We start from the raw sequence: 25390 nt of genomic DNA on the forward strand, positions 1-25390 counted from the left end.
TTTTCGGTTCCGCCGCTTAGCCATTTTGGAGGTCCCGCCAAATGAACACCTCCCGCGTAGGATGGCAGCGCATAGGCGTACCAACAGGGGGTAGCAAAAAGGGGAGGCGCGGGCCATAAAAGGAAAGATGCTCCGATGGTGGAGGAGACTTTGTCCAAATGGCGCCCATGCGAATTGGTTCGGGGGGTACGTGCGCACCTGTGGGGAGGCAGTCGCCGATTTGAAGACCCACTTTGTGAAGAGGCCCAAAATGGGGAAAATAAAGTTGAGGGGAATTCAGCCGAGCTTCATCTACGTCGTTACCGTTGTGGTTGCCTTCATCTTTACGTTTATGTTTTACTAATTTTTTGCTTATTTTTTTGCTTTTTTTTTTTGCTTTTTTTTTTTGCCCCCCAGCGCGCATGCATAAAGCCAAATTCGCATGCAGAAAAAAGAAAAACTGCAGACGCATCCTATGTTCTACTAAACGAAAAAAAAGACACGACAATGTTTTGTTGAAATGATGAGAGAGTTGACATGTGGGGACTTCCTTTTCGTTTTTTCTCTTTTATGAAGTCCCTGCTGCGCAATGGTTTGGCTGGAGATGGCAACCCCAGGGGCTGCGCTCGCGCCGTACATGCAGCGGGCGCCCTGCTGGTTCGTTGCTCCTCTGGCGAGCATGCATAAGGGGGAGGGGGGACTCCTTTGGCAGTTGGCCCATTCGCGGGGCCTTAAAAATGGGTTACACTCCGTTAGCCCATACACACGCGGAAGTAAGCAGATGAGTAAGTAGGCAGATGTGTAAGCAAGCAGATGAGTTAATAAACACCGCGTAAGTGAACACATGCTTTTGCTTACCATCACTCAGTAACACATTGACCCTTGCGAGAGTCTGTTACGCCGCTCAAGCAAACTGACGAAAGAGAGGCGAGGCGCGCAACTCTGCTCGTCCGTCTGGAAAAGATCGTTACACTCACGCGTGTTGCGCATATGCATATGAATATGCATATTCATACGCGTGTGTGTTGTGTGCGTGCCGGCATGAGCACCTGCACGGCGCTGCTTACCTTTCTTCCTCTTTGTGGGCACAAAGATGAGGCTGGCTTTTGTCCTGCCCCTGCCGCTACCGGTGCTGCCACTGCTGCTACCGCTCCTGCTGCACTTGTGCCAAGCGTTCAACTGGAAGAACCTGCACAATGTACACGTGACTACCAGGGAGTGTGCCCTCTCCCTGATTGCCCTGGCCGAGGAAGCGGAAAGGATTCGATTGGGTAAAAGGAACGACGAGCGGATGGCCCAAATTGTGGAAGAAATGAAGAAGGAGAGGCAGACGTTGCAAAAATTGTACTTTTCAATTCGTCACTTGTTTTCTTCGCTGGGATTAACCTTTACGAAGGAGCTGTACCTGTTTGGGGGGGATGGAGAGAAGGCCAAACAAGGGGCAAAAAAACAGGAGGACAACCCAAGCGGAAAGCGCTTCACCGATGAGCAGCACCTACGAGGTGTAAAAACAGAGAGGGACCTGAAGGCCCTCCTTGGGGAAATGATCAGCTACTACAAAAAGGAGTTCATTCAGAGGAAGGCAGCCACAAGTTGCTCCTACATCAACCGGAAGAACTCCCTGCGTAAGCAAATTGAAATCGTTAGATACACCCACAGCTACGTAGCGACAAAGCTGTATTATCGAGAGTATGCCAAATATTTCCAGCGGTTTTTGGGAAGCGGAAGGGGCATGGCCAGCGTCCTCTCTAATCCTGCCTTGGACATCAAGGAGGGGGTCTATTCGGGTGTCTACGCCAACTACGGCGGGGTGATAGCGGGTGAGCCGAAAGACGGGCCAAAGGGAAAGCCGCGAGACGGTTCAACGGATGAGTCACAAAACGGGCCGAGGGGCAGACCGCCAACCTGCAGCGACGACTACAAAAGCATTTCCGGAGAACAATGCACTCGGCAGTTTGCCCAAAGCGTAAAAACCATGCTGCACAATTTTGAGACGTCGCTGCAAAGCTACATTCACAGCTCCGTGGTGGAAATGAAAAAACAAATGATACAGGTGGAAGAGCAGCAGGAGGGGGAAAACTACTGCAGAGATATGGAGGAAGAACTGAAGGACAAAAGCTACGACAAAATATCGATGGCGGAAATTGAGCGGTTTGAGCAGTTATCAAAAAATTACCTGCACAAGGATCTGGACGCGTTAGTACAAAGGGAGAAGAAAAAAATGTACCGAAGGAGGAACTTCTTCGAGAGGTATTTTTTTTTCATCATCGAGAGGATGCTGCAGGTTCGGCGCGGCGTGGAGGCGGCGCTGGGGGCGCTTTCGAGGGAGCCGGCCACCGCGCCAAGCGAACCGCTAACAGCGGCAAAGGGACCGCTAAGCAGGGGCCCGCCCATCAAGCGCACCTTTCAACTGCTCGACGAGTACATCAGCATGTACTCCTTCGCGTATGAGCACCTGAAGGACTACCACCTAAACGTGCGGGACCTTTTCTCGCTGGATTATATTAGAGAAAACTCCAAAGACAACAGGGCCTACATAGCCGAGAGAATTGCTCAAAAAATGGACGCCCTAAATGGCTCCTTTTTGAAGTACAAAAATGTGAAGAATAGATACGAGCAGTGTGTGGAGAAGGGCATACGGAGGAGCACCTCGATGGGCACCCTTAAAAAGGGAGAGTCAGTCTCAGGAGGGGGAAAGAACGTTCAGGGGAGGGAATTCCCAGAATTGTGGGCATCCACGTGGGAAAGAAGCAGCCACTCCTTTTTAAGCGAAGAAGATAAAGGGAAGAAAGACAAGCTGAATGGTGAGCTAATCGAACGGGAGGATGAGTACCTAAGAAGACTGCAAAATGTGGTGAAGCTTCTAAGTAGGTACAAAAAATTGAAAAATAAGAAGGTAAAAATAAGGCACATTGTAAATATAGGCAAAGTGGAGATGCATCCCATTTTGTTTAATCTCAAGTTGAGGAAAGATCAAATGGTGGGATTCTACCGAAGCATTCTTCATTTTGGAAAAATATTTGTTGCAAAAAGGATTGTACTTACTCTGAAAATGAAGCTAGCTTTTTTGGGTAGAGTCACTCCATCTGCCTTTCTCCTTAGCAACCGTTTTTTGCTTCTCCTCTATGAGACCCACCTGGGACATCTGCAGAGTAGTTACAAAATTGGGGTGAACAAAAACTTCTGCCACGATTTGACGCTTGAAAATTTGGACGGCGTGATGAAGCAGGGGGACCTTCCTCACCTCCTCCTCAAGTACGTGATTTACATGTTCGGCCTCAATTCCGCCTATATGAGTGAGCACCTTGGGGGGGACCTTGGCCCCGCAGTAGGTAGTAGCGACTACATTGGGGGGAGCAACGCCGCCAATGGGGATGCAAACTTTGGTGAGGATGACCCCCCTTGGGGCGCACATAACCTGCGCGTGGTGTACGAGCTGGCCAGAAACTTCACCAAAAGGCCACTCATCCACGCAGCAGATTTTTTCCAATCCGGAAGGACATCCCCAAACGGGGAGAGCAACACACACGATGAGCAGGTAGAAAACGCCTTTAGACAAATGCACTCCTACTTCTCCAGCATATTCAACAGTGATGAAATTTCTGGGCACATTTTGAAACAATTCGAGAGCTGGGAGGAGCGCAGCTCCTCTGGCTGTTATGAGGGGCACTCCTGTTCTATGGAGATTCCCGTCTACTCCAAGGATGTGATAAGGAAGTCCATTTTTTACAACCTACACGGGATGGGAGATGAATTCGACGTGCTGAGCGAGGCGACTGTGTCTTCCGTTAGCTCCTGCGCCACTTCCGCATACTCTTACGTTTCTTCCGCGTACTCTTACGTTTCCTCCCCGTATCCCTACGCCACTTCTCCCCCCCTGAAATTTCCATCCCACCTGCTAACCAACGCGATCATCACGAACTCGCTCTCCGAGGCCTACAAATACATGCTATACAAAACGCAGCAAAGCCAAGCGTTCAAATTGTACTCCAGATCCAAGGGCACCAACATAACCCTCCTGGAGACCGTTTTTCTTCAACTCATTTTGAATTTCGGGATGGCTCCTTACAATAAGTTGAAGGGCACCATGGTGAGCCGCTTCTGTAGGAAGAAGGGGAGGGTACAGGAGGATGAAACTTCCAGTAAGACTCTCGTGGGATCATTTCAATACGGGAAAAGAAAAAGGAACTTTGACTTCATTCCACACATCCGCTATGTGCCAAAAGGAGAGCAGCTGCAAGCGGGGTTGGCCATTTCCTGCTCGGAGATGAAGCAAATCGATGGAAATGCTTCACATAAGAAGACGCCTACCAAATGGTGGAACACGAAAAGGGGGAGCAATTATTCCCCTCCGAATAACAGTACCTCAAGTCACAGGATGCACCACCTAGGCACCTGCGAATTGCTAAACGGAGACAAACAAAAGATGACATCCTTTGAAGTGCAACACGTGGAATATATCCCTAACGGAATGGCATTCTTCGCCCCGGTGGTAGAAAGGCAAAACGTCATGTCGGACTATGAGTTGTATGGCCTTTTTTTTCAGGGCGCGCGATGGGGGGAGGAGGAGCAGCAGCAGGAGCAGGAGCAGCAGGAGCAGCAGCAGCAGAAGAAGAGGAACTCCCCTGAGGAGGGGCAGACGGAGCAGAAGAGGGAGAACACGAAGGAGGACATCTACTGCAGCGAGGAAAAACTGGCATATTTCTTCATCGGGGAGTCTGTCGTTTACCCTAGCGAAGCGGAGGATGTGGAGGAGCCACTGATCGGACCCATACTCTCCAAAAGTGCAGCTAGCCAAAGGGAAATCCTCTTCGAAAGAGAATCCATGGAGCAGTACAACATGATTCTAAATTGGCTGTACCGTTCCCAGGAGAAGAAAAACTGGAACCGCGAAAAGGTGAGAAAAATAGAGAGGGAAATTTCTGTCCTACGCGGGAGGGCCAAACTGTACGAAGAAAATATTTCCCACGTGAGGGGTAAAATGGCACAGATGAGGCGTCCACCTGGTGAAGGGAGCGATCTGCAAAGGGAGTACCAACGGGAGGTTTCCAATGCCGCACGGGAGAAGTACAACTCGTTGATGGAAATCTATGAAGACACCGTGGAGCTGTTCCGAGAAAGCGAAAGGAACCTGACCAAGGTGAAGAAGCAAAACGAAAGGGAAGGCGAAAAGGTAGACGCAGAAGAGGAAGAAGAACCCGGCGTGGACTACTACGGGCTAAGGAAGTACGCCCTTCTGAGAAAACACCAAGTGGAGGACCTCAACATGTACACCACCTACCACGAGCAAATTATGAAGTACTTCCAGAAGCAAAACAGATGCTGTGATGCGTACATAAAGGAGATGACCATCCATCTGCAGTTTTTCCCTCAAGTGTGTTGCCCCAGAGAAGGGGAGAGACAAAACGAGGAGATGCTCAAATACATATACATCAGCATCACCGATTTGGTGACCGATTTCGTAAGATGCGAAAATAATACCAACCGGCTGCTCACTCATCTTAAGAAAGTAAAAGACACCCTACACACAATCAACACTGTTAATGCGAATTTGCACAAAAAGAAAAGGACCTTCCACCTCAGCACCAAATATTTTTATAGGGAAAAAAAAGAGGAGAATATTTATTTCTTCACAGATAAAGTGGAAAATGTAAAGACCTACAAAATTTACAGACAACTTATAGACAGTGTAAATGAAGACCTACTGTTTATCACCCACATCATGGGGAAAAAACTGGAGGAGAGGAAAGAGGTTCTACAACAAGTGGAAGAGAAGGTGCCTACCCTGTTGGACATAAAACGGATTCTCTATGCAGACAAGGAGGTGGCGTCCATTCATGTTGAAACGTTATGTGCAAACTTCTCTCATGAAAATATGATAAACTACGATAAGGTGAAAATATTGGGGAAAAATTTTAAGAAGAAAATCGGCATGTATAAAAATGTCTTGAAGAACATCAGGTACTCCTTTGAAAACGAACCGCAAGTCAGCAACGATAACTTGGCACTGTTTTACAACTTTGTGGAGTATGACAGTGAGGTGGATACGGACGCGATGCAGTTTGCGGATGCCCTGTTGGCATATAACGAAGGGGGGGTTGAGGTGCCCGATCGAGGGGAAGACGCGAAGAACGCGGGGGGGAGGCCCCTGACGATGTACCAGGAGATCTGGAGGAAATTGAACGCGCCCAAGGGGGGGGGTGAGAAGCGCGCCAAGGAAAGGCATGACGATGGAGGTGATGACCCAGGAGATGACCAAGAAGGTGACAGCGATAGGGACCTTTACGCCGACTGGGATGAGGAGGACTGGGAAGAAGATAGCCTGAAGGCCGCAGCGGACCGTGTGGAAAAGAACTGCAGAAATAGGAAGTGCCCACTCAACTCCTTCTGCTTCATTCAAACGATTAATGAAGAGTGCCTGTGCCTCCTTAACTACAGCATGGTGGGGGAGAAGTGCATTTTAAACGAACAGAATTCTTGCGCGGTGAAAAACGGGGGGTGCGATTTGAAGGCAACGTGCGAGTTGAAAAAAAATCGCGTAAATTGCATTTGCCCCAAGGGCACGAAACCCATGCACGAGGGGGTCGTGTGCAGCTTTTCTTTCGCCTCTACACTTTCGCAGGTGCTCCTTTTGTTCGCCATCCTGGCGTTCGTCACTGCGTAGAGGTCGTGAGTACTATACGTTTGTGTGTACGTGTGAATATATGCACGTGAGGGTATAGCCCTGCTAAGTTAGGGGCAGCCACTTCGCTTTGCTTCCCTGGCGCCTGCAAAGTGGCGGAGGGGGCACGGCATCATCTACAATGCCCCCCCCTTAGGCACGCTTCCCGTGGGAACTCTCTCCATCCCTGCCCTATTCGCCAAATTTTTTTTCTCCTTTCCAGAGTTGCGCAACAGCGTGGTTTATCGCGTTTGTCGCGATTGTTCCGTTTGTTCCGTTTGATGTGTGGCCCGTCGTGTGGCGGTGTTTTTTTTTTCACCTTTGCGCATTTTTTAGCGGCAATTTGGTTACCCCCATTTTGCTTGCTCCCCTTTTAACGGCAAAAAAAGTTACACCCCGCGTGCACACTTTTGCGCAAAAAGTGACCCCTCCACAAACACGTGGGAACGAAAGCGACTACTTTTTCGCATTCCCGGCGGCGGCTTCGTTCGGGGGTAATCGCCCTTCGCGCTGTTCGAAAAATGTGCATTTATTTGGAAAACGTGGAAAGCGTGGAAAACGTGGAAAATTTGGAAAAGTGAGAAATTGCCCCAAGTGGAGGAACAGGGGGAGGGAGGAAGCAACACCGCACTGGGTAAGAGGTAGCTAAATTGTTACCTCCATTTGGCGAAGTTAAAAAAAAAAATTTTTTTTTTTTTCCTCCTGTGTATGTACAGCATAAAGGGGTAAAAGCAGCAACATGGGGGGAGAACATGCAGAACAGCTGAGGCATCCTGAATCTCCACCCCTTCGTAATATGTAGTCCCTCCATTCCGCGTTAAGTGTTTTTTTTTTTTTTTTTACTTTCCCACCTGTGCATGTGAACACTCCACAATTCTGGAAATTTCACCTGAGTACATTTCCATTCCATTTATCTCTTCCCCCCCCTTTACTCCTTTTTTTTTGTCACGCACAAAATGTATACACGGAAAACTTACGCGCACGCCTGCACACCTGCACACCTGCACACCTGCACACCTGCACACCTGCACACCTGCATGTGTGTGTACAGGAGTGGTACAAATTTATTTAACGGCATAAGCGAAATGGAAAGGAACACTTCTCCGCGTTTTCCACTTTTTTTTTTTTTTTATAAAATTGTTCGTTATAGCTTTGCATGTCCCCCTTAAACGTTGCTGCATCGTTGGGGACACACCACGTGGGAGGGAAAAAAAAAAAAAAAAAAAAGTGCAAGTGTGCCCTTGGAAAAGTGTGAAAGATGCAGAAGGACGCTTTGAAATCGTCGGCGGGCAGTTGCAATAGTTGCATAGTTGGGTAGCTGGATAGTTGTGCGTCTGCAGAGTGGGGGAGCGCCCGACGCTCGCGGGGAAGCAGTTTCGGATAATTTGGGGACGTGCGGCCGCCCGCTGGCGGCCATGGTGTAATCTCCCCTTCGACTGCGAGTGCACTAATGGGCTGAAAAAAAAAAGAAGAGGAGGAGGAGAGCGAGGGGGGGGCAGGCAAGGTGAGAAAAATGGGGAATAATCAGCAAAAAAGGAGAATGACGCAAAAAGGGAAAATGACACAAAAAAAGGAAAATGACGCAAAAAAGGCAGATAGCACAAAAAAGGCAGATGGCGCAATGGGACGGGCGAACGGCGAAGCACACCAAAGTGGCGTAATTTCCCCCTCCCTTAACTGGCTATGAAATGAAAAGGTTCAAGGGGGAGAAGAAGTGCATTAAAAAAGCGAACAAACGGGAACAAACGGGAACAAACGGGAACAGTCGCCAAGCAATCGCCAACCAATCGCCCACCACTCGCCAACCAGCGAGCAAACATCTGTGCATGTGCAAGTGATGCATACAAAACGAACACACGCTCATGTGTGTACACAATTTTCGCGAAATTTGTGCGTACATTTTTTTTTGTGTTGTACCGTTACACGTCAATTTTCAGGGCAATTTTTCTCCGTCCATTTGGAGTCTTTTTGTGATCAGTAATTTTTTTTTTAATTTGAAACGCAAGTGTGTAACGCGCGCTCGGTTTAGCTTTGCGCAATTGTTTCCTGTCAATTGTTAACTGTTTCGTGTTTCATGTTTCGTGTTTCGTGTTTCCCGTTTCTGTTAACTGTTTACTTTTCAACTGCCAACTGTTCAATTTGTTTCGCCACGCGCTGCTTCATTTCACTTTTTTTTTTTTCTTTCTTTCATTTCATTGTGTACACTTTGAAATGATGTTTATTTCATCACCAAAAAGAAAAAAAAAAAAAAAAAGCTAAACAAGTGAACACTTTAAAGATTACTTTTTTTTTTTTTTAGAACAAGTAAAAGAAGTTTTCCTTTTTTCATTTTCCAAGTGTTACAAATGTACATTTTTTTTTTTTTTTTTTTTTAATAGAACAATTGAGTGAAAACAGATTGTATGTGTAATCACACACACACGTACGTGAAGGCATATGTGTGAACGCATATGTATGTGTGTACCCATATGTACGTGTGTACCCATATGAACGTGTGTACCCATACGTATGTGTGTACCCATATGAACGTGTGTACCCATACGTATGCGTGAACGCATGTGCCCCCTTACGTATACACGCACACCCGTGTGCAAGGCGTACATGTGACGTACACCCCGTACGTGAATCGCCTTCCCCCCCATATGATTCAACCCTCGTTTTAATAGCCCCTGCATGTGTACATATATACATACACCAACGCGCACGTATCCGCATACACGCGCACACACCGGCATATACACCCACCAGCATACACCCATCATCATACACACACACCCTTACACACAAATATATGGAAATACGTTGCCCACTTTTAAGATGCAACAATAATGCCCTTTTTTGGCCGGCCCAGTGTTCGTACATCTTTAAACCCCACACACTTTGATTATTAAATTAGACGAATTCGAAAATGAAGGCGCTACTCTTTTTGTTCTCTTTCATTTTTTTCGTTACCAAATGTCAATGTGAAACAGAAAGTTATAAGCAGCTTGTAGCCAAGCTGGACAAGTTAGAGGCGCTCGTGGTGGACGGCTACGAGCTCTTCCACAAAAAAAAGTTAGGAGAAAATGATATTAAGGTAGAAACCAATGCTAGTGCAAATAATAATAATAACAATCAGGTTAGCGTTTTAACTTCCAAAATAAGAAATTTCCTGAGCAAGTTTTTGGAGCTACAAATTCCTGGACATACCGACTTGCTACACCTGATAAGAGAATTGGCCGTGGAACCCAATGGGATAAAATACCTTGTGGAGAGCTACGAAGAATTCAATCAACTGATGCACGTGATCAACTTCCACTATGATTTGTTGAGGGCGAAGCTCCACGACATGTGTGCCCATGATTATTGCAAAATACCGGAGCATCTAAAAATCTCTGACAAAGAGCTGGACATGCTGAAGAAAGTTGTGCTGGGTTATAGGAAGCCCTTGGACAACATAAAGGACGATATTGGAAAATTGGAGACCTTCATCACTAAAAACAAGATAACAATAAAAAATATAAGTGATTTAATTATTGCGGAGAACAAGAAAAGGAGTGGCCATCCCACCACCACGACTAATGGAGCCGGCACGCAACCCGCTAATGGTTCAATTGCGGCAGCCAGTTCGGAAACTACTCAAATTTCTGGTTCGTCTAACTCTGGTTCGAGTAGCACTGGTTCGTCTAACTCTGGTTCGAGTAGCACTGGTTCGAGTGGCACTGGTTCGACTGGCACTGGACAATCTCCTCCAGCAGCTGCTGATGCATCTTCAACAAATGCAAACTACGAAGCGAAGAAAATCATCTACCAAGCCGTGTACAACACCATATTTTACACGAACCAGCTGCAGGAAGCTCAAAAGTTAATCGCAGTCCTGGAAAAGCGCGTGAAAGTGCTGAAGGAGCACAAAGACATTAAGGTGCTACTCGAACAGGTCGCAAAAGAAAAGGAAAAGCTTCCTAGTGATTATCCCAACACTACAAATCTTACAAATGTACACAAAGAAGCCGAAAGCAAAATTGCCGAGCTCGAGAAGAAAATCGAAGCCATCGCCAAGACTGTGAACTTCGACCTGGACGGTCTGTTTACTGACGCAGAGGAGTTGGAGTACTATTTGAGGGAGAAGGCAAAGATGGCCGGCACGCTAATCATCCCAGAAAGCACCAAATCAGCAGGCACCCCTGGAAAGACAGTTCCAACCCTGAAAGAGACCTACCCACACGGAATAAGCTACGCTTTAGCAGAAAACAGTATTTATGAACTGATAGAAAAAATTGGATCTGATGAAACATTTGGTGATTTGCAAAATCCAGATGATGGAAAGCAACCGAAGAAGGGAATCCTCATTAATGAAACAAAGAGGAAAGAATTGCTGGAAAAAATTATGAATAAAATTAAGATAGAAGAAGACAAATTGCCCAACCTAAAAAAAGAATACGAGGAAAAATATAAGGTGTACGAGGCAAAGGTTAATGAGTTCAAACCAGCATTTAATCACTTTTATGAGGCAAGACTGGACAACACCCTTGTTGAAAACAAATTTGATGATTTTAAGAAAAAAAGAGAGGCATATATGGAGGAGAAGAAAAAACTAGAAAGCTGCTCCTACGAACAGAACAGCAATCTGATTAACAAGCTGAAAAAACAACTAACATACTTGGAGGACTACGTTTTAAGAAAAGACATCGCCGACGATGAAATTAAACACTTCAGTTTCATGGAGTGGAAATTAAAGAGCGAAATTTATGATCTAGCCCAGGAAATCCGAAAAAACGAAAACAAGCTCACCATTGAAAACAAATTCGACTTCTCCGGGGTTGTGGAATTACAAGTACAAAAGGTATTGATAATCAAAAAAATTGAGGCTCTAAAGAATGTCCAGAATCTTCTTAAGAATGCCAAGGTGAAGGACGACCTGTACATTCCAAAGGTGTATAAGACAAGCGAGAAACCTGAGCCCTACTACTTGATGGTCCTCAAAAGGGAAATTGACAAGTTGAAGGACTTCATCCCCAAAATCGAGAGCATGATCGCCACTGAGAAGAACAAGCCGACCGTGGCAGCGGCAGATATAGTGGCAAAGGGACAATCGCTTAGAGGAGCAAGTGAAACAGGGACAACTGGCAATACAGTCAATGCGCAAACAGCTGTAGTACAACCACAACATCAAGTAGTAAATGCAGTAACGGTACAGCCTGGAACAACAGGACATCAAGCACAAGGTGGAGAAGCAGAAACACAAACAAATTCAGTACAAGCAGCACAAGTTCAACAAACACCTGCAGGAGCGGGCGGACAGGTAGCCTCAACACAAACGATTAGCCAAGCCCCAGCACCAACTCAAGCCTCCCCAGAACCAGCACCAGCCGCCCCACCATCGACACCTGCTGCCGCAGTTGCTCCAGCACCAACCATGTCCAAACTGGAATACCTCGAAAAGCTCCTTGATTTTTTAAAATCCGCTTACGCATGTCACAAGCACATTTTTGTAACCAACTCCACCATGAAAAAGGAGCTACTCGATCAGTACAAACTTAACGCTGATGAGCAAAACAAAATTAACGAAACTAAATGCGATGAATTGGACCTCCTATTCAATGTCCAGAACAACTTGCCAGCCATGTACTCCATATATGACTCTATGAGCAACGAACTGCAGAACCTTTACATTGAGCTGTACCAGAAGGAAATGGTTTACAATATATACAAGAACAAGGACACGGACAAGAAGATTAAGGCTTTCCTGGAAACACTCAAGAGCAAAGCGGCTGCTCCTGCTCAGTCAGCGGCAAAACCCAGCGGTCAAGCGGGTACTACTCCAGTAACGACAACTGCGCCAGTAACCACAACAACAGTTACTCCAAGTCCCCAAACATCAGTTGTAACAAGCACACCTCCTACACCCCAAGCAGAAGAAAACCGACGCGTGGGAGGTAACAGCGAGGAGAAACCCGAAGCCGACACTGCGCAAGTGGAAAAGTTTTACGAGAAGCACCTATCCCAAATTGACAAGTACAACGACTATTTCCAGAAGTTCCTTGAATCCCAAAAAGATGAAATCACCAAAATGGATGAAACAAAGTGGAAAGCACTAGGTGCAGAAATTGAGGAACTGAAGAAGAAGCTACAAGTATCTCTGGACCACTATGGAAAGTACAAGCTCAAATTGGAGAGGCTCCTCAAAAAGAAGAATAAAATCTCTAACAGCAAGGATCAAATTAAAAAGCTCACCAGTTTGAAAAACAAATTGGAGAGAAGACAAAATCTGTTGAATAACCCAACAAGTGTGTTGAAAAATTACACCGCTTTTTTCAACAAAAAGAGAGAAACAGAAAAGAAGGAGGTGGAAAATACCCTTAAGAATACCGAGATTTTGCTGAAGTACTATAAGGCACGAGCCAAATATTATATAGGAGAGCCCTTCCCTCTGAAGACCTTAAGTGAAGAATCAATGCAGAAGGAGGACAACTACCTCAACTTAGAAAAGTTTAGAGTGCTCAGCAGATTGGAAGGAAGATTAGGAAAGAACATCGAGTTGGAAAAGGAGAACATAAGCTACCTGTCCAGTGGACTGCACCACGTCTTGACAGAGCTGAAGGAAATTATCAAAAACAAGAAATACTCCGGTAACGACCACACGAAGAACATTGCAGCTGTTAAGGAAGCTTTGCAAGCCTACCAAGAATTGATCCCCAAGGTGACCACTCAGGAAGGCGCATCCACAACAGCGGCAACATTACCAGTAACAGTACCATCAGCAGTACCAGGAGGATTACCTGGAGCAGGAGTACCAGGAGCAGCAGCAGGACTAACACCACCACCACCAGCAGGATCAGTACCAGCAACAGGACCAGGAGCAGCAGCAGGATCAACAGAAGAAAACGTAGCAGCAAAAGCGCAGGACTACGCCGAGGACTACGACAAAGTAATCGCACTCCCTCTGTTCGGCAACAACGATGACGACGGGGAGGAAGACCAAGTAACAACGGGAGAGGCAGAATCTGAGGCGCCTGAGATCCTCGTGCCAGCAGGAATCAGCGATTACGATGTGGTCTACTTAAAGCCATTAGCCGGAATGTACAAAACGATAAAGAAGCAATTGGAAAATCACGTAAACGCATTTAACACTAACATAACGGATATGTTAGACTCTAGACTGAAGAAGAGAAACTACTTCTTAGAAGTTCTGAACTCTGATTTGAACCCATTTAAGTATTCATCATCTGGTGAGTACATCATTAAGGACCCATACAAGCTGCTCGACTTGGAGAAGAAGAAGAAGCTTATAGGCAGCTACAAGTACATCGGTGCATCGATCGACATGGATCTGGCCACCGCGAATGATGGCGTGACCTACTACAACAAGATGGGGGAGCTCTACAAGACGCACTTGGATGGAGTGAAAACAGAGATTAAGAAAGTCGAAGATGATATTAAAAAGCAAGATGAGGAACTTAAAAAGTTAGGAAATGTTAACAGTCAAGATAGTAAAAAGAACGAATTTATTGCCAAAAAGGCCGAGCTGGAGAAGTACCTCCCGTTCCTGAATAGCCTCCAAAAGGAGTACGAGTCCCTCGTGAGCAAGGTGAACACCTACACAGACAACCTAAAAAAAGTCATCAACAACTGCCAGCTGGAGAAAAAGGAAGCCGAGATCACTGTAAAGAAATTGCAGGACTACAACAAGATGGATGAGAAGTTGGAGGAGTACAAAAAATCGGAGAAAAAAAATGAAGTGAAGTCTTCTGGTCTTCTGGAAAAATTGATGAAATCAAAATTGATTAAAGAAAACGAGTCCAAGGAAATATTATCCCAGCTGCTAAATGTGCAAACTCAGTTATTAACTATGAGCTCCGAGCACACATGTATAGACACCAATGTGCCTGATAATGCAGCCTGCTATAGGTACTTGGACGGAACGGAAGAATGGAGATGCTTGTTAACCTTTAAAGAAGAAGGCGGCAAGTGTGTGCCAGCATCGAATGTGACTTGTAAGGATAACAATGGTGGTTGTGCCCCTGAAGCTGAATGTAAAATGACGGACAGCAATAAAATCGTCTGTAAATGTACTAAAGAAGGTTCTGAGCCACTCTTTGAGGGAGTTTTCTGTAGCTCCTCCAGCTTCCTAAGCTTGTCCTTCTTGTTGCTCATGTTGCTTTTCCTCCTGTGCATGGAGCTTTAAAAATAACACAAATAAAAGTGCAGCAAGTGCAGCGGCGCCACGTGCAATTTTTTTTTTTTTTTTTTTTCCTGCCTAGCATTTTGAGTTCTGAACTGGGCTTTTGGCTGCACAGTTCCCAATTTTTTTCTTTAATCATGGACAAAAAAAAAAAAAAAAGAACCCATTTTGTGACGTCCCCCAGGTGGCATATATATGTATGTACATATGTACGTATTATATGCATTATGTATGTACGTATGTGTATATGCGCACGTTCCCAAAAAGTGAGAAAAAAAAAAAAAAAAATCTTTTAACATACGCCCTTACATAAGCTTTACTAGATAGATCCACCCACGAGTCTGCATCGGGATTAATTACGTGTCGTGTTTACACACCCTGTTGAGAGTGAGAGGCCTTAAACCTGCCAACGTGTATGCATACAACATAGGCGCAGTTTTGCCCCCGTGAGGGGGCAGTTGCATGCACATGTATATGTATACACATTAACATACCAGTTGCATGGCTCTTTGCTTACGCGCGTTTACAACACCCTTGGAAGTAGAGCGACGCGACGTCAAAACGTGAGGTGAACGTGAGGTGAAAAAGTGGCCTCTACAGTACATCCCCTTGCTGCTTGCATATTTATATATATTTTCTATACACCACCTGGCTGAGCATTTTTTATGTTCCTTTATTGTATTATATTTTTATCTTTATTTTTATCCTATCTTTATTTTTATTTTTATTTTCCTTTTTTTTTTTTTTCTTTTAAAATGCAAACTAGCACAATTTAGTAACTTTTTTCCCCCTTTTTTAATCGAAAATACAGCTTAAATTTTTTCACCGCGGGGTGGTGTTCCTTCCTGTGGTTGGCAGGGCAGAAAAATCCTCGCTTTGGGAGGGCAGCGAAAAATCCTCGTTTTGGCAGGGCAGCGAAAAATCCTCGTTTTGTGCCAACCGCGCTTGAAAATGACTGTAGGCTATTTCCGGTGGGGGGTTGGAAAATTTAACCTTGAAATTCCCGCGCGATTGGCGGCGTATATTTGAATGACCAGTGTTATGGCGGAGGTGGGAGCTGGGCAGCCAGGGGGGGGAGGCGGCCATTGCAAAAGCAGCCACGTGAGTAACCACCCGAGCAACGGCGCGAACGCAGCGAACGCAGCGAACCCCGTGAAGGGCAGCGGCGGGGGAGGAGGGCACGCCGAACTGATGTTGAGGGGCGGTGCCGATCTGGCAAGAGGAGTACCCAGATTCCCCCCAGGGTATAACGCAAATGCTCTGGCGCCCCCCTCGACTGAAAGGAAAACCAAATCGAGGGAGGACATGCACACTGAGGGGAATGCTGCTATAGAGGAGGGAATCCCCCGCACACGTAATTGTTCGCAAAAAAAAAATAACCACGGGGATGAAAGAACAAAGGATGCGCGTGGGAGTAAAAAAATATTTTGCATAAACGGGAAGAAGAAGTGTGCAAAAAAAAGCGGCACACAAAATGATTGTGTCGTCAACGAATGGGACGATGAACAAACAAATTGCAATTTGAAAAATGAAGAAATATGTTTTTTTGGAGGGGACCAACATAGCAAAATGGATGATGCACACGTGCATGGGAAGTACAAGAGTGTTTCAAAAAGGGAGGGAAGGCAGGGAAGAGGGAAAAAAATAACCAGCAATGGTCACCTCGTTAGGGATGTGAAGCAGAGCGCACACGTGGGGGATACGCCCAGCCAAAAACTGAGCGATAAAAAGGATGGAAGTGCTCAGGCGAACCATGTGGACAGGGCGAATAAACCGGTGGAAACTTCGGCCAGTGAACAGGGCCATGCGAACAGGGAGCAGCAGCATAGGGGGGCGCTGCACAGGGGGAGGAGAAACCATTATAGTGATGCAAAATTGGGGAGGGAACAGCCAAATGGAAATTATTACGACAAGTCAGATTACGTGAAAAGGGAAAGGGTGGTGGACCATTATAAAAAGTTAGACGGTGTTTACCCCAGCCATAGTGGAAGGAGGAGCAATCGCGGCTACCATCAAAGGGGAAGCTACCGAAACGAACCCACCGGAAGGGGGACAACGGATCGGTGGCATCGTTACTACCCCAAAGAGAGAACTAGCAAGGCGGCGGAAGGGGGCAGGAGAGACCGAAATGGAATTACCCCTAACAGCGGTCATTCGGTTCTCCCACCTTTGAATAACCCCCCCCAAGGTAGCAACATGGGCATGAAGTACCCCAATGAAGTAGTCCAAAGAGGGGGAAAAGAAAAAACTACCTTTAGTCACTCTGGTGAGCATGAAAAGGGAAGGCAAACAGAAGTGCGCTCAGTTCAGGTGGACCACTCGGCGGACTCACTCCAAGAGAATTTTGCACACAGAAATGAGGTCCCTCCCAGTAAGGGGAAAACGCTCTCCCAGTTGCATCGGAACGAAAAATCGGAAGAACACTTTACGAATGGCCTCCAAGAAACCAGTGAGAGTACCCCCACGGTGGAAAACACTTACTTAAATGAGTTGAGCCCAATCAACATGGCTGCAAATGGTTGTAGGGGGGCTCTCCTTGAAAGAGAAATTGAAGGAGACCAAAGTGGCCCCTTTTATATTCACCGTGGGGTCAGAAATAATGACGTGGTGGAAGTCCCAAGGGAGGAGCCCAACTGGAAAAGCACAAATAACCATTTGGAGAAAAAGGTCGGCCCAAATGAACCCCCCAGTGGAGGAGGTACCAACCAGAAGGATACCCCACCGATGGGAGGGAGCCCAAATGCGAATGACAATCTGAGGAAGTTGAAGAGGGAAGAAGAAAAAAAAAAAGTAATGAACTGGAAGCTGGAGGAGCAAACGCTGCTTGAGGAAGGGCTGAGGGTTTACAAGGACTTAAAAAATTGCCCCGAAAAATGGGAAAAGGTTAGCGAAATTGTGAAGACGAAGGGGCCCGAGGACTGCTTGAAGCGGTTCCTCTACTGCAGGTTCGTCGTTCTGAAGGAAAAGCAAAAGATGGAGAAGGAGCTGCAGGAACGGCAGCGGGGAGAGCGGGAAGAACCGAGCGAAGTCAAACCGAGCGAACCGAACCAACCGAATGAGCCGAACGACCCGAACGAGGAAGGCAGCGAGCAGGCGAACGAGGAGCTGGAGCAGGACATTGACAGCGACGACATGAACATCAATAACAACGCGAACATAACGGGGAAGAGCCTCGTGCTTGGCAACGTCCACATCAAAAATATATCCCTCTACAAGGCCGTCCAGTTGAAGTAGGTGCTTGCAGCGGGGGCCTCCGCGTGTGTGGGGGTCCCCACGGCAAGAAGGCCTCGCAGTTGTGCACGCTTCATGTGTATGCCCCATATGTGTACACTTCGCATGCGCTCTCTTCACATGTACGTGCTCGCGGATCCCCCTTTCCCCCCCAAGGCTGCAGCTGCTTTGCACCCGGTGCTGCAACACATTTGATGTCACCACGACGAGCAAAGACGCGCCCCAGTTAGGTAGAGCGGGAGTGTCCACCCTGCGCATTTGGCGCGCCAGGCCTTTTCTCTTTATTGCCCCTTTATTGTCTTTTTTTCCATTATGGCACATCATGATGCTGTTTTTTCTTCCCCCCCTCCTTTGCATGCAGTTTGCACCTGCGCGAACTGCAGCAGCAGCGCCGTTGTGGAGGTGTACAGAAATATTTGCTTCATGGAAAACAGCTGCGTGTGCGTTTTGAAGTTTAACCAGTGCTCGCTGATGGTGAGTCGAGGGTGGAAACGACTCCAAGGAGTTTTACTCTTTTTTTGCGGCGTTTCCCATACGCGTATGTTTATGTTTACTCCTTTTTATATTATTATTTTTGCCCCCTTTTTTAGGACTTGCTAAGCGGGGATTACAGCGTGAACTGCGAAAGCTGTGGGAGGAAGAGCATCCTGAAGAATGTCACCTCTGGTACTGCCTCAAATCGGATGGGCGTCGCCCCAGGGGGGGCAGTTGCCTCTCCCCGCACGCATGTGTGTGCATGGGTGAAGGTGGACACTCGCCCACTCGCCAACGCGCCCACTGGCCAGCGTGCCACTCCCGCACCGTCATTCTGCACCGACGCGCCATTTACCCCTCCCCCCATGACAGGCAAAGAAATGCACGCCAACTGCCAGAAGTGCTTCACCAAGCTGGAATTCAAATACAGCGGCTTCTCCTTTGACGAGATAGTCAGCGCGAACAATGCCGCGATCAAAAAGTAAAGCCATCGTGTGAATGTGTGTGTACCTGTGTGCATATGTGTGAATATGTGCATCTGTGTGCACCATCGGGGGGCAGGCACCTGCGCGCGTATGCCCCCAACGCATGTACGTCTGAGCAGCCATAAAACAGTTGGCGCGTTGCCACGTTGGCACGTTGGCTCTTCACCCCCCCCCGTGCAGAATCGACGAAATGATAAACAAGCTGTTCACGAAAAAGAAGTCCAGCAAGAAGGCCGTGGCTGCACCGAACAATTTGAAGATAGAAAAATGCAAAAACGTTATAAAGGTAAATAATATAGAAGTGAAGGATGGTGCATGCAAGCATTTTAAAAAGTCCCATCGCCTCTTCAAATTCCCCTGTTGTAACAAGGTGAGCGTTGCCGCGTAGTGGCGACTCACCCCGGGGGGTATATAAACACTCGGGTGGGTATGTGCACCCCGCATGATTTGCGTCCTTTCCGTGATCATCCTTTTTGCAACATCACTCCGTTTTGCTGCCCCCCCATCCGTGCGTTATTTCTGCTTCCCCCTTTTAAAGATATTTCCGTGCCCCACTTGCCACGATTTAAATAGCAACCACGAATGCGGCATTGCCAAGCGGGTGATTTGCGGATTTTGCTTCCGTGAATTTGATGACGACGACGTGTGCGTGTGTCAGCGGGACAAGAAGGCGAAGAAAGGCGGCAACTTCTGGGAGGTTTGCGAAATGAGCGAGAAAAGCGTGGCGCGCGAGTCACCCGCGTGTGATAGCAGTCCAAATGTGCCAACTGTGCCACATGCACATACGGGCTATATACCGATGCACGCGTGTGCATACGCGCATGCCGCTTCGCGTGCCCACACACCTTTCCCACTGCCCCCATTTTAACTTTTCCAGGGAGGAAAAGGATGCCGCAACGCAGTCGCGCTGAGCAGGAATGACTCCAAGAAGTACAAGTTGTTGAACCGGCAAACTGTGCAGAAGAAAAAGAAGAAGTAGCAGAGGCGGGGTTGGCCGCGGGTCAGGTAGGCGCGTCTGGCGGTGGGCCATACGGGCGAGTAAAACCGGCGCGTCGCCACACTTGTGCCATTTGGATCTTCACAAATGGGGGGAATACATCCTGCGCTGCGCAGTATGTGGCTTTAATTTTTGTTTTCACGCGCAGTTTTTTGTGCGAATTTTTTTACGCAAATTTCTTTGCGCGAATTTTTTCACGCGCACTTTTTTACGCGAATTTTTTTTGCCAATTTCCTTGCGCGAATTTTTTTCCAGTTAGCACTTGCCCTTTTTATTTCGCCCACATTTACAACGCTGTGTGATTTACTTTTAAAAACCTAATTTACTATGATGCGTGAATTTAAATTGGGGAATTCATTTGCGGTAAATGGGTAGGAGGTTAAAAAAAAATTGATGAGCGGTAGGTGTGTAAATGGGCGGATGACTGGACAGCTATATAACGGTCGCGTAAAGGGTTAACCAACTGAGTGAAAAACCTCGCGCGTGGCTTCAAAGGCACGCCCCGTGGCAATTCATCAGCAGGGCTGAGGCAATCACGCGAGAACAAAAAAAAGAAAGGAAAAAGCGCGCGCGAAGCGACGCACAAAGAAAACACAAGACGAATGAGGTGAATAAAATGGCGCGATAAACGCGCTACGTGCAAAATAAGGGGCATGCATTTTTACAAAAAAAAAGGAGAAGGGCCTTTCCGAGCCTGCATCAAATTGGGTCCTTGGGAGACAAAAACAAATATTGGCACCTGCGGTGGGGGAAGGAGGGCGGAATTGGTAACGCGGTGTGGGAACGCGGTGTGGGAACGCGGTATGGACGAGCGGAAGCCAACGAAATGGCAAATTGGCAAAATGGTGGACGAACGGACGAACGGGCGAGCTCACGGGGTGCACCCGGGGAGGAGCCTCTTCGAGCCTCCGCTCCCGCTGACGCCTCCACCGCCGCCGCACCTCCGCTGCGCCTTACTTGTGGGAGAAATGCAACTTATGGATGTTGCGAAAGCCGGGCTCTCCGTCGTACTGGAAGTAAATTTTGTTCTTGTTTTGAATAAACGCTTTGTCAATCTTCACCTTGATGTCACTCCCCTGGCAGAGCTTAATCGCACTGGACATGCCGATCTGCACCTGAAAAATGTGAAACATATTGCGAAACCCGATGACTTCAATAACCTTATCGTCCATCTTCTGCTTTCGGTACTTCTGCTTCCGTTTCTTTTGTCTGTAGAAGTCCAGTCTATACGATTTGTATATGTTGCTGTAGTCGAATGGCTGCTCGTTCGTCTGGGGGGGGGAAGAAGGATTCTCCTCGCCTTGTGGATGATTCTCTCCTTCACTGTGTAGAGTAGTCTCATTCGTTTCTTCATTTTGGAAAAACTCCGATGGGTTGACTTCCTCCCCAGCCGAGTGTTTCAAAGCGGCACTTTTTAGAAACTCCGTCATGGCCATCTTTTTATGGTCATCATAAGGGTGTCCATTCCTGTCCCCGAAACGGTTCGAAAGAATTCCTCCGCTCTTTTGATGGGGCAAATGATCATTCATTGGGCAGCCGATAAAGCTGCTATTGCTGGAGCTGTTGGTTGATTTGTTCCCCTCCGGTTGTTCCTTCCCCTGCTTCTTCTCCTCCTGCTTGCTTGGCCGCCTCCCAACATGCTCCCTTTTTTGCCTATCAACATCCGAATGGTAGTTTTTATCCTTGTCGTCCTCCTTCCATATTTTAAGCCCCCCAAGAAAGTACGGGATGTTAATCAAGCACACGCTTTCAATATCCTCATCAATTTTGACCTTCTTCCCATCGCAGTACAGTTTTATGTTCTTGTTTAGCTTATATTTGTACGTGTTGAAGCAGAAGTCCCTGAAGCCTACCTCTCCGTAGAGTATTTTATTTCCAATTCGGCTATTAAAAAAATGGGGGAACTTTTTCCGGATGTTGTCAAAATGGAGAGCTAACCTGGAGATTATCCCAAAGTCAAAGTAGTTTATAAAGCTATTATTTAAAATGATATTATTGTCTAGGTCATATGCCTTCACATTCCATACATCTACGTGTTCGTTTTTTGTGCTCTTCATTCTGTTGAAGTAGATCAGTGGGTCGTTACCGTATCCGCACCCCCACCCGAGGCTGTAGCTTAAATCGTTTCCTGTGCCTAGGGGGAGGACACCGATAGGTGCGCACGCAATGTAGGACTCGAGAGAATTTTTGTGCAATCTCTTTTCTTTATCTTTCCGTTCACCATGGGGGGGTTCTCCATGGGGGTGCTCACCATGGCGGTGCTCACCGTGGCGGTTTTTTTCTTCCCCCTTTGAGTGCACAACTTTGTAGCCATTATCCAGTTGGACGACGATATCTTCATCGCTTCCATCTTGATTGGCTGCTTCCAACTTGGAGAGCCCCTCCGTTTTGGCTGTCTCCCCGTTTACATTCCTTTGGTAGGCACCACCCCGGTGGGGTGCCACATCGTCCCCGTTGCGGAGATGCACTGGGGTGCCCCCACCACGGTCAGCGCTTCCACCATCACAGTTAGCGCTCCCACCATCACAATCAGCAGTGCCGCTGTTAAGTGAATTCCCATTACTGTAATTCGAACGGGTGTCATTAGCACAGTGGTGCTTATTGTGTGCCTTCTTTGCGTTCACTCCCGCGGTCCCGTCCGGCTCATCACTTGGGTTCGCCCCACTAACCTCCTGACAGTACGACGGGGAATTTTCATTTAATTTGGTTTTCATTGGCAAATAACTGGTGGACTTCTCCTTATAATCATGGTAAAGAATATTATCGAACATTTTTTCATTCTCTTTCCCCCGCCGGGATTCAAAAAAGGGGTCCTCATTATTCTCTGTATAATTACTATGTATAAGTGTGTTGCTATTGTAGTACTTGTCCATCATGGAGTTTCCATTTTGGAAGCTCTTCACTGTGCTTCCCTTGTAGGCTTCATCTTCGCAGAGGTCGTCTCCGTTTTCTCCACCTTCATCCTTTTCGGCGCCCTTCTTTTTGAAGTTCCTGAGCTTTTCGAAGAGGTACAGGTACTTCCCGTTTGCGCCCTTGGCTTCGGTGCCCCTCCTGGCCAGGTCCTTGGGGCTGCTGCGCCCGGAGCTCCAGCCGTTGGCCTCGCTGTTCAGGTGGTGGCGCAGGTCGGCACTTAAGTCGGCACTGAAGTCGCCATTTAACTCGCCATTTAACTCGCCATTTAACTCGCCATTTAACTCGCCATTTAACTCGCCATTTAACTCGCCATTTAACTCGCCATTTAACTCGCCATTTAACTCGCCATTTAACTCGCCATTTAACTCGCCATTTAACTCGCCATTTAACTCGCCATTTAACTCGCCATTTAACTCTCCACTTAACGCGGCCTTCGCCTTGGACGCCTGCTTCGGCGCCAACTCGTCACTTTGACTTTCGCCCCACGCTCGCGCCGTAGAGGAGTCATTCCCAAAGTAAGTTTCCGCGTTCTCCTCACTTATGTGGCCCGCGTCGTCATCACCGTCGTCATCGTCACCGCAGCGGTCTGCCTCCTCCCCATCAGCATTCTTCTCACCCTTCTCACTCCTTTTTTTTAAAAAAAAGTTAGTCGGCTTTTTGGCCTGCGCGGTGATGTTATTGGCCCACTTCTTCCTAAGGGCGTCTTTATTATGCTTCAACTTTGCCGTAATGTTCATGATGGTTTTATTTAGGAAGGTATTTTTGGTGGAGACAAACTGCTCACTCTTCTTATCACTCCAGTACAGTTTGTTGTATTTCCCCTTGTTCTTTCCCTGCTGAGCACTGATGGCAACTTCATTTGCAAAAAATTTTAATAACGTGTCGATGAAGATGCTTATCGTTCCATCCCCTCCACAGATGAGGATGATTACTCTGTTGAGGAAAATCATTTCCTTATACATATTAAGGGCATTTAGAACATTTTTTTCACTTTTTATGCTTATTATTTGTAGGGGGTTAAAATACATGAGCAATTCTTGGTAGAGCTTCTTCCCAGCTTGACCTCCACTTTTTACATTTACGAAAATGAGGAGAATTCTTCTACTGCTTTTTATTTCGTAGATTGGCAAATGGATGGGGAAGAAATTTAGGAGAAAGTTGGCGTGCACCGGGGTTACCCCACTTTTTGCTTTTGAACAGCTGGGGAATGATTTAAAGGTCCTCATCTTGTGAAACGTGTGGAAGTGGTTTACGTAGTCCGGGCAGAGTTGTTCCTCCGGTGTGTGCTTGCCTCCCCCATTTGCGCTTCCCCCATTTGCGCTTCCTTTATTTGCGTTCCCCCCGTGCGTGTTAAATTCCCCCGTGGCATCACCGCGCAGTGTATCATCCAACGCTTGGGCGGTGTAGCTCAGGAGCACCTCGTCGTTACCCACTTCCGCCTCCTTCACACGGTGGTAGGCATTGGTTAGGAAGTCCAGAAGGACGTGTTCCTTAATGGCAACTTCGTAGGGGAGAAGCAAATACTTGTTATTTCCATAGGTGCACACTGCGTCCTTCACTTGTTTTTTGCTACCCTTCGTTTGTTCCTTTCTCTTGGCTGCCTTCTCTACGCAGTGGACATGAAAATATTTGTTGCACCAAACGCATTTATAGATGTACTGTTTGACAAAGGGGGGAATGGAGAAGTAGGAAAATGTTTTGCTGCAAATGTTGCACTTATTATTCCACATGCAGTTCCTAATTTTTATAAACTTGTGTTTATTTTTAAAAAATACAGTCGTTTTGCAGCTCATCAAATTGGAGTTAGGGGCGCATTCTATATGGCACTTATTTCTACACACCACGCATTCGAAAATATCTTTTTTGTAAAAAATAAATGAGTAGATGCTCTCATTGCATACGTTACACAATTCGGTACTGTTGATACTTTTTAGGTCAAAAATATGTGGGCTGTATGTTATGTGGTAAAAATCGTCATTCACTTGTTCTACATCTGTCTGTTCAGGCGTTTGTGGAAAAGTGGGTTCTACTATTTGTGCCTCTTCATTGGTTGAGTAGCATTTCTGGCCGTCAGCTAGCTCTGCTGCCTTCTTACCGTTTCCGTGGCGCACATTATGTAGCTGTATATATATGTTGACCTTCTTCTTCTTTTTGTTCTTACGGCGGGCAAAGATGATGCTGATGAGCACTATGCACAAGCAAAAGAGCAGCTTCAAAATTCCTATCCCTAGAAGGTATTCTTTGCATTTATTTAAAATGGTCAGGAGAAGATTTATATACACATTTTTGTCTACATAGGCAAAATCTTCCATTTCTTATGAATCTTAATTGGACTGGGAGGGGGGGAGTTGGCGGCATGTGCGCGCTGCTGACTGAACTTGCATTTTAGGGCCCCGGCCGTTTGCGCTGTGCGGTTCGGCACCTGTGCGTGTATATGTATGTGGGTTTGGGAGCTTCTAATTAGGTTCTAAATTCTACGCCTCTTCTTG

General features: G+C 46.9%; 4 protein-coding genes across 4 annotated transcripts; 3 read left to right on the forward strand and 1 right to left on the reverse strand.

Annotated features, from left to right (window-relative positions):
• Positions 1 to 1072: 1072 nt before the first annotated feature.
• On the forward strand, positions 1073 to 6643 carry PVX_099975 (hypothetical protein; the record flags this gene model as incomplete). The annotated part of the gene is made up of 1 exon (XM_001614791.1): positions 1073 to 6643. One exon carries the CDS (start codon positions 1073 to 1075, stop codon positions 6641 to 6643), a length of 5571 nt encoding a protein of 1856 aa, XP_001614841.1.
• A 2905-nt stretch (positions 6644 to 9548) lies between these two features.
• PVX_099980 (major blood-stage surface antigen Pv200) lies at positions 9549 to 14944 on the forward strand (the record flags this gene model as incomplete). Its single annotated transcript, XM_001614792.1, has 1 exon — positions 9549 to 14944. The coding sequence occupies one exon, from the start codon at positions 9549 to 9551 to the stop codon at positions 14802 to 14804; it is 5256 nt and encodes a 1751-aa protein (XP_001614842.1). The 3' UTR covers positions 14805 to 14944.
• Positions 14945 to 16251: 1307 nt separating this feature from the next.
• On the forward strand, positions 16252 to 19970 carry PVX_099985 (hypothetical protein, conserved; the record flags this gene model as incomplete). Its single annotated transcript, XM_001614793.1, has 8 exons — positions 16252 to 18031; positions 18189 to 18262; positions 18394 to 18506; positions 18623 to 18698; positions 18879 to 18987; positions 19172 to 19361; positions 19530 to 19688; positions 19869 to 19970. The coding sequence occupies exons 1-8, from the start codon at positions 16371 to 16373 to the stop codon at positions 19968 to 19970; spliced, it is 2484 nt and encodes an 827-aa protein (XP_001614843.1). The 5' UTR covers positions 16252 to 16370.
• Positions 19971 to 20941: 971 nt separating this feature from the next.
• Positions 20942 to 25213, reverse strand: PVX_099990 (diacylglycerol kinase, putative; the record flags this gene model as incomplete). The annotated part of the gene is made up of 1 exon (XM_001614794.1): positions 20942 to 25213. The coding sequence occupies one exon, from the start codon at positions 25211 to 25213 to the stop codon at positions 20942 to 20944; it is 4272 nt and encodes a 1423-aa protein (XP_001614844.1).
• Between the last annotated feature and the right edge of the window lie 177 nt (positions 25214 to 25390).

Source organism: Plasmodium vivax, chromosome 7 (genome assembly GCF_000002415.2).
Source record: "Plasmodium vivax chromosome 7, whole genome shotgun sequence".
In the NCBI taxonomy this organism is placed as follows: Eukaryota; Apicomplexa; class Aconoidasida; order Haemosporida; family Plasmodiidae; genus Plasmodium; species Plasmodium vivax.